The sequence below is a fragment of the Pleurodeles waltl genome, chromosome 6 (assembly GCF_031143425.1).
Source record: "Pleurodeles waltl isolate 20211129_DDA chromosome 6, aPleWal1.hap1.20221129, whole genome shotgun sequence".
Classification (NCBI taxonomy): Eukaryota; Metazoa; Chordata; class Amphibia; order Caudata; family Salamandridae; genus Pleurodeles; species Pleurodeles waltl.
In genome coordinates, this window is record NC_090445.1 from 1,066,833,343 (window position 1) to 1,066,850,816 (window position 17,474).

At 46.1% G+C, this 17,474-nt stretch overlaps 1 protein-coding gene across 7 annotated transcripts in view; it reads left to right on the forward strand.

Annotated features, from left to right (window-relative positions):
• The window catches only part of HSPG2 (heparan sulfate proteoglycan 2), a 933,800-nt gene that overhangs the window by 506,992 nt on the left and 409,334 nt on the right, over positions 1 to 17,474 (forward strand). For 4 of the 7 annotated variants that reach the window (XM_069240056.1, XM_069240057.1, XM_069240060.1 and 1 more), the window contains exon 46: positions 15,929 to 15,988. The exons of the other annotated variants lie outside the window; for them this stretch is intronic. In XM_069240056.1, coding sequence (XP_069096157.1) covers positions 15,929 to 15,988 — 60 coding nt within the window. The remainder of the gene's footprint in view (positions 1 to 15,928; positions 15,989 to 17,474) is intronic. 7 annotated transcript variants of the gene reach the window in all.

A 17,474-nucleotide genomic window follows, 5' to 3' on the forward strand; every position in this document is an offset into this window, starting at 1 on the left:
TTTTATTCCTAAGGTGGTTACACCCTTTCATGTAGGCCAGTCCATCACTCTGCCTACTTTCTACACACCCTCACATCCTTCCCATGAGGAGAAGAGATTCCACTGTCTGGACCCAAAAAGAGCGTTGGGTTTCTACCGCAATCGATTTCTGGGTGGGAAATCAACTCTTCGTTGGGTATGTGGGTGCCAAAAAAAGGGAAGGTGGTGGAAAAGCGTACCATCTCTTGATGGGTGCTTCTTTGCATCAAAATGTGCTATGCTCTGGCCAAGAAGCAACCTCCTGAGGGCTTGCGTGCTCATTCCACCAGAGCAGCTGCTGCTTCCACTGCGTTAGCACGCGGTGTTCCTGTCCTGGATATCTGGCAGGCAGCTAAGTCGGCGTCCCTGCACATGTTTGCTAAGCACTACTGTCTGGACAGTCAGGTCCTTTGGGATGGCTACTTTGGTAGTTCGGTCCTGCAGGACTTCCTAGTATGATCTTGGTTCGCAGCCTACCACCGAGGATGGCATTGCTTGGGTATCTATTCTAAGGTAAGGAATCTGCAATTAGAAGTCTCTATCAGATGTACAATTTAGTTACCTTCGGTAACAACATATCTGGTAGAGACATATTTTAGTTGCAGATTCCTTACCACCCACCCATCCTCCCCGCTTGCGAACCGATTTCTAGGGACAGGGATTCCCCCTTTCAGGTCCTTAGCTCTGGTGCACTAATCTCAGTGTTCATAGCGGCTCTACGCTTTGGTGTGGAAAGTCGTAAAAAAACTGACGTCACTACGTGAGGGCGGCGTCTATGTACTACTCCCGATGTCATCACAGCGACTACGACGCCCGCGGAGTCTACCAACGCCACCTACCGATGCGCAAGGGTTTTGCTCGAAGAAAAATCTCTGGATCCAGTATGACACCTGGGGGAAATTCTAAGGTAAGGAATCTGCAACTAGAATATGTCTCTACCAGATATGTTGTTACTGAAGGTAAGTAACTTGTACATTTGTTCTATTTGTGATTAAATAGTGGTTGTGATCGTAGGATAATAAACTGATAATTTGAGGTGATTGTTACGTCTCAACCTCTTGCCCGGTAGCTGCCAAAACAAACTCTGAAAGAATTACTGCTACCAAATACCACATATGTGACCTATGATGGTGTCTTGAGTATCCTGTTGCTCTCTCTGTGTGTGGTGTAGGTCGGGCTTTCAGAATGTGGTGCGCCTAATGTTTGGTGTCTTGTGGGATCTGTGTTTTAAACTTGTGTGTGTCTCTCTTTTCCATTATTCTTCCTTAAAGGGGCTTCTGCTAGCCCCATTGATACTAACAAGCATATGTGTTGATGGTCCATACTGAAGAAAGAAAGCTTTTTTTTCCCTACACTTTCAAAATGTATTTGGGCATTGGAAGTACGTGGAGACTGCATTGCACGCAATTGGAAGAAAGAACCAAAGTAGGGATATCAAATATCTACTACAGTTTGCACATTCAAGCTTAGTTGCAGACTGCCTTAAAATTCTAGTTTCATATCAACAAACCTAAGTGTAGTCTGGTCAGCTGTATGCAGCAGACTAACCACCCCTCCACCAACCATCTAAATACATTGTACACTGCTCAGCACCCCAATCCTGAGCAGAGTTACGTGAAGGAAGCTTCCTTTTCACTGATATCGAGTAGTAGATGGGGATTCACCTTTTAACATGCGAGCTCCGAGGAGATGACAGATGAGACTCAAACCCTAAGAAACATACCTTCTGAATGGAAAGCTCGTTCTGAAGAAGTAACAGTCGAAGTGCTCTCCAGGCACAGCCTGCATACATCGCCAGCATCAGAAAATGGAACTGCAGAAGTCTATCAGCTGGCTTTATCACACTCTCAAAGGACTTTCTTGCCTCCGTTAACTTCCCTGGCACTCGCGTACCTCCCTGGCATCGGTATAAGACATTTGTTGGTGCCATCAAAGGGCTATCTTGGCTGCCTTTACAGCTAATGCTTGATGCCTTAAGCGAGAGTCGTCGTGAAGTAAAACAGATGGAAGCTGACAAGAATGCCAACCATGATCATATTATTAATGTGAACATTTCTTTTCTTTTATTCATGCTGTTAAAATCACATGTCATAGAATTTCCAAATTAATGTTAGCTCTGACATTATCTACCTCAGATGGATGAAGGACTTAGGGGGTTATTACAACTTTGGAAGAGGTGTTAATCCGTCCCAAAAGTGACGGATATACCACCAGCCGTATTACGAGTCCATTATATCATATGGAACTCGTAGTACGGCTGGTGGTATATTCATCACATTTGGGACGGATTAACACCTCCTCCAAAGTTCTAATAACCCCCTTAATGTTGTTGGGGGATTGGCCTTCAAACTCGACTGACTGAACTTATGTAATGGTCTCTTAGTGTAAAACTCCTTTGTATAAGTTGTGCTGCTTAATTTGCTATTTGCGGTTTTTAGGTCCTTAAAGTTGTATGTTATGTTGTATTATAATATGTTCATGATATGTATTGCTGTTTATAATGAATTTTACGGTCCAAAGAAATATTGCGTTACAGGTTTCGAGACAGAATAATAAAAAAAAATAGTCCCTGGTTGACCACCTTCATTTTTCAGTTGAGGAAGGTTAATCCGATTTTACAAAAATGTAAATAGGTCCTAACAGATGCAAAGTTTGACAAAGTCGCCCTTTAACAAAAATATACGTATTTGTAATGTTATTAATCTTAATACTTATTACATTGTTTGTACTGGAACAAGAAATGTAGGAGCGGTTGAGCCAGATCTCAAAATTACATTTGATTTCTAAAACAAATAAAGGAACATAATTATTTAACAGATAAGTTACCCCTTAATTTCTGATATTTGTTCCTCATTCACGCTTGTCAATTGGCGCATGAAGGAATAACCAAACGTGTGTGCAGTACAGTAGTGCTAAAAAGCACATTACCCGTTTCAAACTGTCTAAAAACGATTTTCCCTGACCAAACCTCTCCTTGTGAAAGAAAAAATGGTAAGCAATCCACTACAGAGTTTTAACACTCAAATCATGTGAATGTTCAGGCAAACAAACTCTGGCGTTCCTTTGCTGTTAGCTGTTCTCTGCGATGAGTTGGCAGGGAACAGAAGGCTTGTTGGAATAGTCGTATAACCACATGCCATTCTACAAACGTAAGAAAATAACAAATGGAGCCCATAAAAAGCTCTAGCCAGTGTTAACATTTGGTTTTCAGAACTGTACTTTTCTGCCACAATGTTCTAAGTCAGTGGTTCCCAAACTGTGGTCTGGGGACCACTGGGGGTCCACAAAACCTCCTCAGGGTTCCGCGACTGCTTAGAGAATTAAATAATATTAGCAGATTAATACACAATATAAATAAAGGGGGTCATTCTGACCCTGGCGGCCGGTGACCGCCAGGGTCACCGACCACGGGAGCACCGCCAACAGGCTGGCGGTGCTCCCGAGGGCATTCTGACCGCGGCGGTTCAGCCGCGGTCAGAAAGGGTAAACCGGCGGTCTCCTGCCGGTTTACCACTGCCCTACAGAATCCTCCATGGCTGCGGAGCGCGCTCCGCAGCCATGGGGATTCTGACACCCCCTACCGCCATCCTGTTGGCGGTAGGGGGTGCCGCGGGGCCCCTGGGGGCCCCTGCAGTGCCCATGGCATGGGCACTGCAGGGGCCCCCGTAAGAGGGCCCCGCAAACTATTTCAGTGTCTGCAAAGCAGACACTGAAATACGCGACGGGTGCAACTGCACCCGTCGCACCCCTGCAACTACGCCGGCTCAATTCTGAGCCGGCGTCCTCGTTGCAGGGGCATTTCCTCTGGGCCGGCGGGCGCTCTTTTGGAGAGCGCCCGCCGGCCCAGAGGAAATGTCTGAATGGCCGCCGCGGTCTTCTGACCGCGGTGCGGTCATTTAGCGGCGGTACCTTGGCGGACGGCCTCCGCCGTCCGCCAAGGTCATAATCAGGGCCAAAGTGTCTAAATGCACAGTTGAAACATTTGAAAACGTACTGTAAATCTCAAGGGATTTGAAATTGGTGTCTAAAAATTAAATTAGTATCTTCAGATTGATTCATGGGAGGTGGTGCAGGTGCATCAAACAGAATCTAGTAAGGACAATGTGTAGCTTCAATTGAATTTTAAAAAAGCTCAGACCTTCCTCTTAAAATTATGTTTTGTATTTATATATATTTGCTAAATAAATAAAATGTGTTATCATTTGTGTATGTGGTTGATGAATGCTTGTTTCTGTATTTTTTTATGCAATGGTTTGAGTTTCAAATTATCGACAATGTTTAGGCAGAGGTTCCCAACTTCCAGTAATGATTACGTGACGGGGTATCCCGGATTCCAATGATGATTCATTGGGGATCTCCGGGTTCCAGTAATGATAAAGTGGGGGTCCACAGAAGTCAAAAGGTTGGGAACCACCGTTCTTCCTTTGGTGCTTTCAACTCAAGACATCATCACATGATAACTAGACCATCCGATTAGGTCTTTATTTGTAAAGATCTTCCAGAATCGTGTATCTCTAGCGACTGATTGCATGAAAGGTATGTTAACATGAAGTCTAATAACCTTCCTATTAATATTCATAGTCTCTAAGAAGCAGGTGTATTCGATCGCACAGCACACTTTACTGTGTATTGGAAAGTTGTCAGTCGGACTCATGTTAACAGTGACTTTAGCAGTGTTGCTGTTTCATCAAATAGGAGGAGCTCAACATGAAACAGTCACTTCTTTCAAGCTGGAATAAAGGTGCCAACCTGCTCCTCTTGGTTGTAACACTACGACTGATTGCTACTCGCCTTCGTGACATGGCACCTTTTAACAGCTATGCTAATATCCCAAAACGTAGCAAAAGTGAGACATCAGCTTGTTCCTTGAAAGAAACTGCTTCAGAGGTGTTTGAGTCGGTTATGATAAGTGGGTTCTAGTACTTTTCACAAGTAAGCATTTACCAACACATGCTTGATGCTGTTGTTTGCCACTTCCCCTGGAGTTTGCTCTGCAGTCGCTTGCTTTCCATCCCTCTGCTTATTTTTTCTTTTGTTTTTTTAACCACACTTTTACTGTTTTTGTGTGTGTTTGGGTGAGAGAAAAAATGCATGTTATCCTTGTACCGGACTCCTTTTTTTATTTTTAAGAAAGAGGATGGTCCTGCCCCAGTGTACTCCTCCCATGGAGGTCTTGCCGTGGTGTGGTACAAGCAGAGGAATGGCCTGCTGGAATAGGAATGACGTGAGTCTGCATACTGATGTCAGCTACACGTGGCATGCTGTTTGTTAGGAATTGGAGGAATAAAAGAATGGACTGAAAAATCAAGATAATTTTTCCTCTAAATGGTTTGGACAGACCATATTTTAGCCTTCTAAAGGTATATTCCATATTTCCACACCAACTCGTTTTGGAGCATGATTTTCTTCCCTCTCAAAGATACAATGCCTTTCATACATTTTTTGTAACTCTTTTTAACTCTGTTTTTTAGTACCTGCATCTTTAAGCCGGTCTCCTGCCCATCCCTCAAGGACAGGGTTAAGCCTGGGTTATCAGTTTTTGCTGGACCACTTTAAAGCAGTACCACCAATACTTGAAACAATTTCTGAATAATGCATTTAATTTCTTGACAGACTGGTGCCTCTAGAAATCTGTGACAAGAATGTATTGTACAACGCCACCTGATAGGTGACTGTCTTGTAGTCCTTTGGAATACTGTATGAAATCTATTCATTTATTTCTAGGCTTGTCTACCTTTGTTGTAAAGCATGTGTAAGGATACGGTGGGTCCATGTCAGTAGTCGGTAAAAATCTGGTTCATGTTTAGAATGAGTGGTGGTTGCTTATGGTTGGCGTACTGTCCGATTACATTTCTCATACTGGTTAATTTTGCTGTCCTGTTATGAGCCTGAAAACCGAGAGCCTTGCCTTTAATTGAGATTTTAATGCCTAGGTTGAAGACATTAAATGAAGATGTGATACATTGTCCTTTGGTATTCACTTGTATTATTGGGGACTGCCATGTCATTAGTTATTTATTCTATGTAATTTTGTATACAAAAGTACAAGTGTTGGGACTAAACATCTCTGTATGGCTTTCTAAATCTGTGCTGTCCAGACCTTGTATGTTTTCTGGACAGGCCTATTCGTTTTCCCCATGTGAGCATAACAATCATGCGAGTACGGTACTTCTGTTTTGCCATAAGACATCTTAGCTGGGTTCCATTGTTGAGGGCATGGACACTAGAGGCTGATAAGTACAAGTCTCCATAGCTATATATTCATTCTTTGACTTGACAGCTGTGGAAACCCTCTGCACTAGCATGAGAAAAGAGCACAACCATGAGTAGGAATCCTGTTGAGTTGCTACTCTTCCTTCAGACTGAGACTGAGTCTGCATCTGCAGGTGCTTTGGAGACACCTTCCTAGTAGCTGTGAAGAGACAAAAGATCTTACCTGCTTGCACTGACAACTGGAATGTCCTTTCCAGGAGGAAGTGGATGACCACCAGATTCCTGCCACGTGAACCTGTGTAGGATAGTTTAGAATATAGACTGCCCCAGAAACTGAAGGCCACCCAGGGCCAGTTTCCCAGGTGACTAATACATCGAAGAATGGTGAGGCTTCTCTGTCCAGAGCCTCCCTCTGCCGTACGGTGTTTGTTTGTGTTGCCTCTGGTGTCCTGCAGAGTTTGTAACTCCTGGTCTTTGTCCCCGGTTGGTGGAGTCTTCTCATCCTCTTAATTTAGTCATTACTGAACTATCCCCCTTCATAATAATTTGGTTCGTGTGAAAACTGACCAATGCTGTGTCCTTCAAGCATACAGCATGTATCCCTAACTTCCAGTTAAGAACTGTAATCAAAAATGTATTATTTAGAAGGTTCATGACAAAAATATTTTAAATATCCTAAAGATGCTTTCAGTTAGTTGCTCACAATCCTTTAACCATATTCAAATTAAATAACATGATCACAACAGAAGCAGCCATTTGTTGTCGACACACAAGGTGACATTAAGGTACTATGGAAGAGGCTTTATAGTATTATGGATTAATTTTGAGTGGTCATCTTTGTTAGTGTGTGAGAGATGATTACTTACCTGGAACTAAATAAAGTTCCTTTCTTGGTAAGTAAAGGCCCACCTAGACATTGCTATTAAGTGCAATCCGAAGTGTCATACTTTTTAACCTCACACAAACTACTGGATCATGCCCCAATAGCTCGACCCTGCTACCCCGATAGAAGCAGCTGCTAAATGGGGTATATTTGTCATTCATTTGGAGACCTTTGAAAATGTGGCCCTTAGATACTGTTGTAAATATGGCTAGTTTTTCCAGTTCACAAAAGTCATCAATAATAATCTGCAAATGTGTAAACTGACGAGGGTTGGGAGGTCAAAGACTGAGTAACATTACAGGCAGTGGGCAGAGGGGGCATTATGCTCCAGACTCCACACGTTCCCAGGCTACCTCTCCGATACCAACATTTATTCATATATTTTTTTAAACTGAGAGTAAGCCTTCTGTTTATATTATAATTAAGCTGCCTTTGTGGCTAGATCACGAGATGGCACCAGATGCAATATTGCCTCTTTTCCTGAAGTTCATTTTGTAGGTTGTGCCTACTAGACAGCACATGTGCTGTTTGTTTTGAGACATTTTGTGGGCTTATCAACAGCATACAGGCAGTTGAAGCCACCCTATTGGTTACAATTGTCTCTCTTCCCTTTCACTGTTATTTGCTTTTTTCTTACTCAGTGGCTTTCCTTGTCCATCTTGTGCCTGTCCCACACATTGGGCATTGTCTGTTTACTTGTGTATTTTCACTATTCACTTTTTAGGACCTACTTTTTTCCTTTTTCTTAAGCACTCAAGTGCATGTGTTTTCCAGTTGTCTCTCTAATGTGCTTATCTGACAGAGATTTCTAGTTGCAGATTCCTTACTTTAGAATTTACCCCTGGCATCAATCTGGATCCTGAGATTTTTCCTGTGCAGTACCCCTGCCATCAGGTGGCGTCGATCGGATCTGCGTCGTACGTGCCAGATATGTCATCACAGGACCTATTTAGGCTTCACCCCGATATGCTAACGTCCGTTCTTTTCTTTCCACGCGAGCCAGTGCTGATTTGAAGAGCTACCCTCAGTCACTTTTTGACTGGTCTTTTTCAACTTTTTGTCTGATTCCCAAGTGTCTACACTCCTGGTGTGTTGAGATGTTGTCACGTAAGTCCGAATTCAAGCCTTGCGGATCCTGTCATTGGGCGATGTCCATGACGGATCCGCACCTCCTGTGCTTGTGGTGCCTGGAGCACGACCCGAAGTCTTGCTGCGAGTTCCAGGCCATGAATCCAAAAGCTTTGAGGAAGTGGTCCCTAAAGCTCATTGCGGCCCAGCGCTTGGCTCTGCCATCCTTCCAAACTTAGCCGAGAGGAAGCTCCTGAGAATGGTCGCAAAGCCTCCCCCTTCATATTCGTCCCACTCGAAGTCCTCAAGATAGTCAGATAAGTCGAGGCACAAGAAGTTAAAAAAGAAAGTGTTTTTTGACACCGCCCTGTCTGTGGGGGGGCCAACGAGATGAGGGAAAAGGAGCATTGTCATTCCAGGCCTCCATCCTCCACACCTGCGTCTGGGTCAGATCCACCCCACCCCAGGTTTCTGAGAGTTGGAGCTACCCCTGAACAACTCCAAGAGTTTTATGAGGCCATGCGCCTCATATTTGGGCAGTCAGACTCCAATGGAGTGCCCGTGGGTCAGCAGGGGCTCCCTCTGGTTCCACGCCAGTGACTCCGACCTCCGCTTGGGGGGGGCATGCATGCATCCATTCCTGCATCTGAACTGGTGTCGATCGTACCGCCTCTACCTTCACTGATGCTTGTTCAGACCTTGATGCTCCCGACGTCGCCCGTGTCCCCAAGTGGTGCCAAAGCCATCCTCATTCCTGACTCCAACATGGAGCTGGACCGGCATTGCTCAATGCTGATTTGGACTTCATCAAGGACCTTGCTCCCTTTGTCAGATCCTGATCCTTATTTTCCTGGCTTGGGGTACAGTGAGGATTGGGAGGATTGGCTGGACCCTTTAAATATAAGCTAGAAGATTCCATGGACTGGCAGACGAACCTAGGTGAGGCCAGTGGTCTGGACACTTCCCCTGATACCGGCATGCATTTTCCCCCTTTTGTGGCTATGGAGGAGTGAGCATCCTACTCAGTGGTGGTGGGAAGTGCATCTGAGGTCCGGGTCCTTGAGCTGCCTTTGGTGGCAGTCAGGACTAACCTCCCGACAGATGTGCTTCAGCCTGGGGTTTCCTCTTCCCTTTAATTAAGCCCTTACTGTTGTCCTGCTGGGGACCTGGTCCAAACCCAGCACAGGGACTCCTGTAAACAGGACAATCGCCCACCGCCATACAACTGCTCCAAATAACCCAGTGTTCGTCCTGCCTGCCCACGGATGTTACTTGTCGTTCACGGTAGGCCACAAGCATTTTCAGTTAACGATGCTCCCTTTTGGCCTTATCAGTGCCCAAGATGATGGTGGTTGTCGCAGTTCATCTGCGCAGGTCAGGGGTTTGTGTTCCCCTACTTCGATGACTGGCTGTTGAAGGCGGGCTCACCCCAAACTGTCAACTCCCACTTCCTGTATTTATTGGGGTTCACTATAAACGTGCCAAAGTCACACCTGACTCCCTCTCAGATGTTTTCTTTCATCAGAGCTGTTCTAGACACGCTGACGTTCGGGCTTATGCTACGGAGCGGCGAGTCCAGGCTATGATACCGATGTTTAAGCCTCTATCCTTGATTTCAGTGAGACTGACTCAGAGGGTGCTGGGCCTCCTGCAACCTGCTGGTGATAAATGGCATATACCAGCTCTACAGTAGGACCTGGAGTTCCAGTAGGCACACTGCGCGGGATCTTCAGTGGTGGCTCTTGAACTGCTACTGGGTCAGAGGCAGATCCCTCTTTCTTCCCCAACCAGATCTGACAGTAGTGACAGAAGAGTCACTCCTCGAATGGGGTGGCTACATGTGCGAGGCTGAGATCAGGGGCATCTGGTCCCTGGCAGAGTCCATGCTCCACATCAATCTTTTGGAGCTCAGGGCGATCAGACTGGCAATTATAAACATTCCTTAACTCTCTCAAAGGGAAAGTAGTGCAGGTGTTCACGGACAACACCACCTCCATGTGGTACTGCAACAAAGAGGGTGGGGTGGTGGACAGTTTGTCAGGAGGTTCTGCACCTTTGGACATGGCTGAAACATCAGGGCATTTCCCTGGTGGTCCAACACCTGGCGGACTCTCTAAATGCCAGAGCAGACAAACTCAATACCTGGTTGATCACAAATTGCGTCTCCATCGGAGGTAGCACAAGGTCTCTTTCAGCAGTGGGGAGAGCCTTGGATAGATCTGTTCAACCTCTGCAGAAAACGCACAATGTTAGCAGTTTTGCGAGTTGGAGTTTCCAAGGCAGCACTTGCATGATACTTTTCCCCTCGAGTGGAGCTCAGGCCTCCTGTATGCCTTTCCGCCTATACCACTTCTGCCCAAAGTTCTCTAGAAGATCAACAATGGGCGGGCACAAGTAATCCTTGTGGCTCTGGGCTGTAGGAAGCTAGCCTGGTGTGTAGTGGAGACTATAGTGTTGTCACCTTAAAACCAGGTCCAGCTATCCCCTATTAGTGAAGTGTAGGCAGTGTCTAGGAAACCAGGGCTCTCTAGAGGTAGCTGTGGATGAGCGGCCAAGACTTACCTAGGAGCCATGCAAAGCTTAGGCAACACCACCATAGTCACACAGCAACTTATCACACATGAAAGAACCACACAGTGTTACAAAAATGAAGGTACTTTATTATAGTAACACAGCACTAGAATACTCACAGGCACCCCCCCGCCCCCCCAAACTGAAGGTAAGTACACACTAATTATATACACAATAGTAATCAGCAAAAGGCATAGAAACAACAAGCATTGGCAATACTTAGTAAAAATAGAAAGGGACCAAGGGGAGGGCCAAATCATGTACTAAAGAAGTAGAATGTGAGATACAGTCCACCACCCAAGGATGTAGAGTTGTTAGAGGGGAATTGGAGGAACAAGGAAACCCATGAGGTGAGTACCAGAGGGAACCCCAGCTACCAGGAGAGCTGAGTTAAGTACCTGGTTTTCCTAAGGACTATCAGGAGGACTAGGAAAAAGGACTGTACGAGAACAGGACCAGACAGGAAGAACCCAAAGCTGGATCCTGGTAGAAGAGAAATTGCAAAAGAGGGGCATGGAGTCCAGTCCACAATGGAGTGCCCAGTGGGGGCAAGAGCCACTACCCACCCTTCTGTGGATGCAGAACTGGATCGACGGGGGAAGAAGACCAGCTGTGGAGCACAGGAGCTGTAGGAGAGTATGTAGCAGTGCAGATGGTGTACCCCGTCGGTTGTTGGGTCACAGATGATCAGTGGTGTGGAAGAACCACCAACCAGCCTTAGCAAATGCAAGAGGAGCAAAAGAAGAGTTGCGAGGCTGAAGAAGACCAGCAAAACCCAGGGGGCTCGACCCAAGGAGGGGAGTCCAAGGTGATAGCAGTCTGGAGAGCCAACAGAAGTAGTCGCAGACTCACAGGCAACCCACTTTCAGCAGGCATACTAAGTCGCAGTGAGGCCCAGTCAGCACACCTGAAGAGGAAACCCGCGTCACTGGAGCAGCAGTGAGGAGACTGTGCTGGGCAGAATCGAGTGCTTGGGGCTGGGACTACACAGATCCTGAAGATCCCTTGGAGCAAGCACAAACAAGCCTTGGTAGCTGCAAGAACCGCTGTACACAGGAGTACTCTCCTGCAAGGAGAGGCAAGGGCTTACTGTCTCCCAAGTTGGACAGCTGGCAGAGAGGACCAAGGGGACCACTCCAGACCATCACCCATGATGCAGGATCCACGCAGTTCCAAGGGAGAACAGATCCATGCAGCCTGTCATCGTTGCAGTTGGAGCCTACAGTGACTTCTTCACTCCAAGAGAGATTCCTTCTTGCTTCTTGGCGCAGGCTGATGTCTCGCTGTCCTCAGAGGATGCACAGCCAGGGAAATGATGCCGTTGCTGGAAGTGGCTGGAGAAACAATGTTGCAAAGCTGAGTCTTCACTGCAGATTCTCTGTTTCTGAAGAGTCCAGTTGCTGTTCCAGTAACCAGAAGATGAAGTAAGCGATACAGACGAGTCCTGGTGGAATTTTGCACGTCCAATCTGGGGAGCCACACTCGAATGAGTTCCTAAATAGCCCTAAAAGGCGGGGGGTCACCTAGTGAGGTGACCACCTATCAGGAGGGGGCTGTGACATCACCTACCTGACCCGGCCACTCAGATGCTCTTAGGGGCCTCTGCACATCTTGGTTTCAAGATGGCAGAATCACGTAGCCACCTGGAGGAGCTCTGGGCACTATCCCTGGGGTGGTGATGGGCAATGGAGTGGTCCCTCCCCTTTCCTTTGTCCAGTTTCATGCCAGAGCAGGGACTGGGGGTCCCTTGACTGTTGCAAACCGATTTATGCAAAGCGGGTACCAAATGTTGCCTTAAAAGCAAACCGGTGGCTTGGGGAGGCTACCTCTCCCAAGCCATGTAACACCTCTTTCCAAGGGAGAGGGTGTTACCTCCTTCTCCCACAGGAAATCCTTTGTTCTGCCTTCCCCTGCCTGAGCTTGTCAAGCAGCAGGAGGGCAGGAAACCTGTTGAAGGGGTAGCAGCAGCGCGGACTGCCCAGAAAACCCCAGAAGACTGGCAGGAGCAGCACTGGGCGTCCTCTAAGGAGCCCCCAGAGAGCATGGAATCCTACAACCAATACTGGCAACAATATTGGGGTATGATTCAGACAGAAGTCCAGTGTAATGGAACTAGAGTTCGTAGGGGCACCTGTGCTCATACAGGGGTTCCCTCACACACAGGGACCTGCACCCTGTCCTCCGGGCTAGGAGGGCCTACAATAGGGGTGACTTAGTGTCCTGTTGCAGTGACCTGTGGTGAAAGGGTGCATGTACCTTTTTATACAGGCTGCAATGGCAGGGCTACAGACACATTTTGCATGGGCTCCCATGGCTGGCACAATACATGCTGCAGCTCATGGGGAACCCCTGGTTCCCAAATGCCCTGGGTATCTAAGTACCATATACTAGGGAATTATAAGGGGACACCACTATGCCAATTGTGGGTTGTGCCTAGTCCTAGACAACCAAACTTAGAGGGAGAGAGCACAATCACTGGAGTGCTGGTTAGCAGGATCCCAGTGAAAACAGTCTAAGCATACTGATTGCAGGCAAAAAGTGGGGGTAACCATGCCAAAAAGAGTCTTTCCTATACCGACTGGGAACGGAGAGTCTGGTTTCCCAAGCTATTTATCATGGCCATCGATCCTCCGATCAGACTTCCCCTTTGAGGGGGGATCTTCTGTTGCAGCAACAGGGGAGGGTTCTCCACCCAAACCTGTATAGTATCTCCTTTTTTCCTGGTAGATTGACCAGCAGCAGTTGACAGCTTTTAAACTTCCACTGAAGTCTGTAACGTTGTGTTGGTGGCCGGGCGGCCCTCCACCAAAACATAATACACCTGTTGATGGAGCAAGTTTGTGGCATGGTACACAGATAAATCTGTTGAACCCCCTCTCTGCCCCTCTTTTCGAGGTCCTCTTGTTAATACTTTCTTTGGCTCAGCAGGGTTCTGCTTTGGGCACCCTCAAAGATTGTCTGCTATCGCTGCATTTCTGAGATTAACTGGCTAACCCCTTTTTGTTTGTCTCCTATTGTTGGTAGTTTCCTTAGGGTTCTTACCCACATGTTTCCTCCATCACCACTCGTCATGCACCAATGGAGTTTGAATTTGGTTCTTACATTTCTCAGGCATGCTTCTTTTGAACCTCTTCACAATTGTCCTCTCAGGCTTCTAAAATTAAAAACCGCTTTCCTTGTGGCCATTACATCTGCCCTCAGGGTGACTGAGTTTGCAGGCGTTGACATCTAAACCACCCTACCTTTTTCATCTATCCTGACAAAGTGGTGCTTCACACCAGGGCGTCCTAATTGCCAAAAGTGGCCATGCTCTTTCATGTAGGCCAATCCATCACCTTGCCTACTTTTTACGCCCTCCCACATCCTTCTAAGGAAGAGGAGAGACTCCAACCAAAAAGAGTGTTGGTGTTCTACTTTGATCACACCAAATAGTTCTGGGTGGATTCTCAACTCTGTTGGGTATGTGGGTGCGAAGAAAGGTCGGGCAGTGCAGAAGAGAGCCATTTCTAGGTGGGTCGTTCTCAGCATTAAAATGTGCTATCCATTGGCTAAAAAGCAACCCCTGGACGGTTTGTGCACTTACTCTACCAGAGCGACAGCTGCAACCATTGCGTTAGCACGTGGAGTTCCAGTCCTGGACATCTGTCGGGCAGCAACGTGGACATCCTTGCACATGTTCACCTATCACTGCTGCCTGGACAATCCGGTTCGAAGGGACGGGTACTTAGTCCGTTCAGTCCTGCAGAACTTCTTAGTCTGAGCTTGTTTCGAAGGCCCTCCTTTGGGGATGGTATTGCCATTAAATCTCTTCTAAGGTAATTAATCTGCAACTAGAAGTCTCTCTCAGATCAGCAAGTTACTTACCTTATAGATGCACTTTCCTTACCAACCCACCCATCCTCCCTTCTCTGCAAACCGATTTCTAGGGACAGGAACCTCCTTTTCAGGGCCCTAGTTTTGGTGCACCAGTGGTCTGCATTCTTCATGGGTCCGCACTTCTGGCGTGGAAAGTCCTGATAAGAAACTGACGTCAGCGTGCCAGGTTGGTGCCTATAAAGGTCCCGTGTCAAAATTTCTGGCGAGCATGACATGGACACTGTGCCGACCGACACCACCTGACGTGCGTAGGGGTAATGCTCGAGAAAAATATCCGGATCCAGACTGATGCCTGAGGGAATTTTTAAGGTAAGGAATCTGCAGCTACAATATTTCTGTACCAGATTAGTTGTTACTGAAGGCAAATTACTTGTTCTTTTTACCCATCTTCAGTCTGGGTTGTCTGCTGCCGCCTGGGCCCTCGTCCTCTCTCGCCTGTTGCTTATTCCTATGCCCCTTGGTACTTTCACTCTTTACCTGCTCAATCATGTGCTTCTATCGTGTCTGCTCCACGTAAATGTCTTGGTTGATGCCCCTCTCTCTGTGTTGCTCACCCATAACCTCCAACTCTTTTATCTATTGCTTTTCCCCTCCCCCCCCACCCCTACCCCTCTGTGTTGCATCTGTTACCCCTCTGTGTTGCTTCTGTCACATCTTTTTGCGTTTCTCCCACCCTCCCTGTTGCTTCCCTCTTACCCTGGCCCTCTGTTTTGCTCCCTCTCCACCAGTCCACTATCTCGCTTGGCCCCCTGGCCCTCAGTGTTGCTCAAACCTCACCATAGTTTCTATTTTTTGTAGGCATGTGTATGCATGGTGCTGTACAGCCAGTGGCTCTCTAAGGCAGGACCAATTGGCTTTGCCAGTGTTTGTTTTTCAGAAACCTATACTGCTTATTTTACATGACCAAAACATAACAAGCACCCAGAGGGCCCTTTATTAGTTTTGACCAAGACCTCATGCTAACATTTGACAAGCCAGCTTTGTGTCTTGAATAATTCCTGGTGGGGCTAGAGTTGCACAGGTTACAAAGAGGGAGCTGTATGGAGTTGGGAAGCAGACTCTTTCTGCCCTGTGGTGTTTTGCAGATGTGCCTGTCTGCACTTGTTGAAGCGTATCTTCCAGATGGGTTAACATGGAAGGAGGTAAGTTGAAGCAATAAAACCCTTCAAATTGAGATGTTTTCCATGGTTTTTCACACATTGTTGCTGTAAACATTAGGTTCAAAATGGCCATCTTGAGTGTCCTAGATCTTCTATTATTCATATGGAATAAGCTTGAAAACTTTAATTTACTTTACAGAGAGCTCCAAGTCGCAGATGTTTTTTGGTCCATTTGAGACTTTTGAAGGACACAGACCCTGTAAGTTGGCCCAGAGTGGCCCAAACAGTTGTGCATGTTTTCTTCAGCATGTCCAGTCATCTTTTCCACCCTGCTACATGTTTGTCATGAATGAAATGTATTTCATATTTTGTCCTTTTTGGTGGGACAATTGTAGCTCCTAAACCAACCTGTTCAGTGCTTATCACACCATTTCCACCCAGGGCACGGGCCCAGCAGCATACAAAATGGGCAATTGGGGCAATTAGAGCCTGTGTAATTTTCTGCAGTGTTAGCCTTTCACCATCACAACAGTGAAATATATTGGTCGGAAAGAGTTGGACCCATATTTAGTGTAGAAAAAAGTAAGCCAAATGGGTTTTGCTGTAAGACACAATTGGACAAGCAGTAAAGTGAGAAGTATATTTAAAATCCACAGGCCAAGGAATTTAGAAAATGTAAGCACATCATTGTTCACCACCAAATCATTGCAGCAGTCTCTGTCTTATTCATAAATCACCATGTGTATTAGAGGCCAATTTATTTAAGAGCATGTACCCAAATGAAGGGAACTGTGGACACCATGTTTAGTTTTTTTGTGGAGGGGGTTATTTATTTCAGGTGAACTAGAAGTTTTTATAAGTTCACGGAGCTCTCCGGCCAGATAGACTATTATTGAACAAGACTCCATCATAGTTAATGGAGTCTTTAAAGCAAGGCATGAAACATTATTATAATCTGCCAGGCCTGAGACTTTAATTTATCCTCAGTTTGAGTATGTGATGCCATTGTTTGGTAGTGGCCAATATATCATCCACAGAACTATAAAGTAGATAATAAGTAATAAGTCCTATTTTTATTTCCTGGAACCATTATGTTGAACTTCCATATTCTGTTCCAGTTGCAGATTAACATTGTCGTAGTTTACCCTTCCAGGCAGAACAAAGATAGGCAATTCTTCACTTAGGTAGTGTGAGGTACGACAACATACAAAACATTTCCATTAATGAAATGCCTCTATCTAATTATATATATATAGATAGAGAAAAGTGGTCTATTTTTTCACAGCTGTACACCTTATGTAGCTCAAAGCTTCCTCTGTGAGAGCAAGATAAAATATGGATGGGAGGCAATGGGTTGTAGCCCTGATTGCTAGGTGTGGTGTTGGTGTGAGTAAACATTAAGGCATAGACCTTGCCCTTTCATATTATTTGTCTGCTGTTGAGCCTTCGTTGTGGAATACTGGAAATGCTCCATGCTCATATTTACGTTGCATGACCTGCTCATCTGAATCCTCTCTGTGTAGCACTGAATTCTAGTAACGTCTTTGTGCATGGCATGAAACTGGGTGAAATCACTGCATTGGACAACAAACGCTTGGAAAGGTCCAGTAGCGCATTAAAAATCTAGGGATTTGACATTTTAAATCAACATCATAGACAAGTATATTGAAGTAGATCCAAGGACATGAAAAGGCAGTGGGATGTTGGGCTTGACCTAAACTAACCATCCCACATTTCTTGCATAA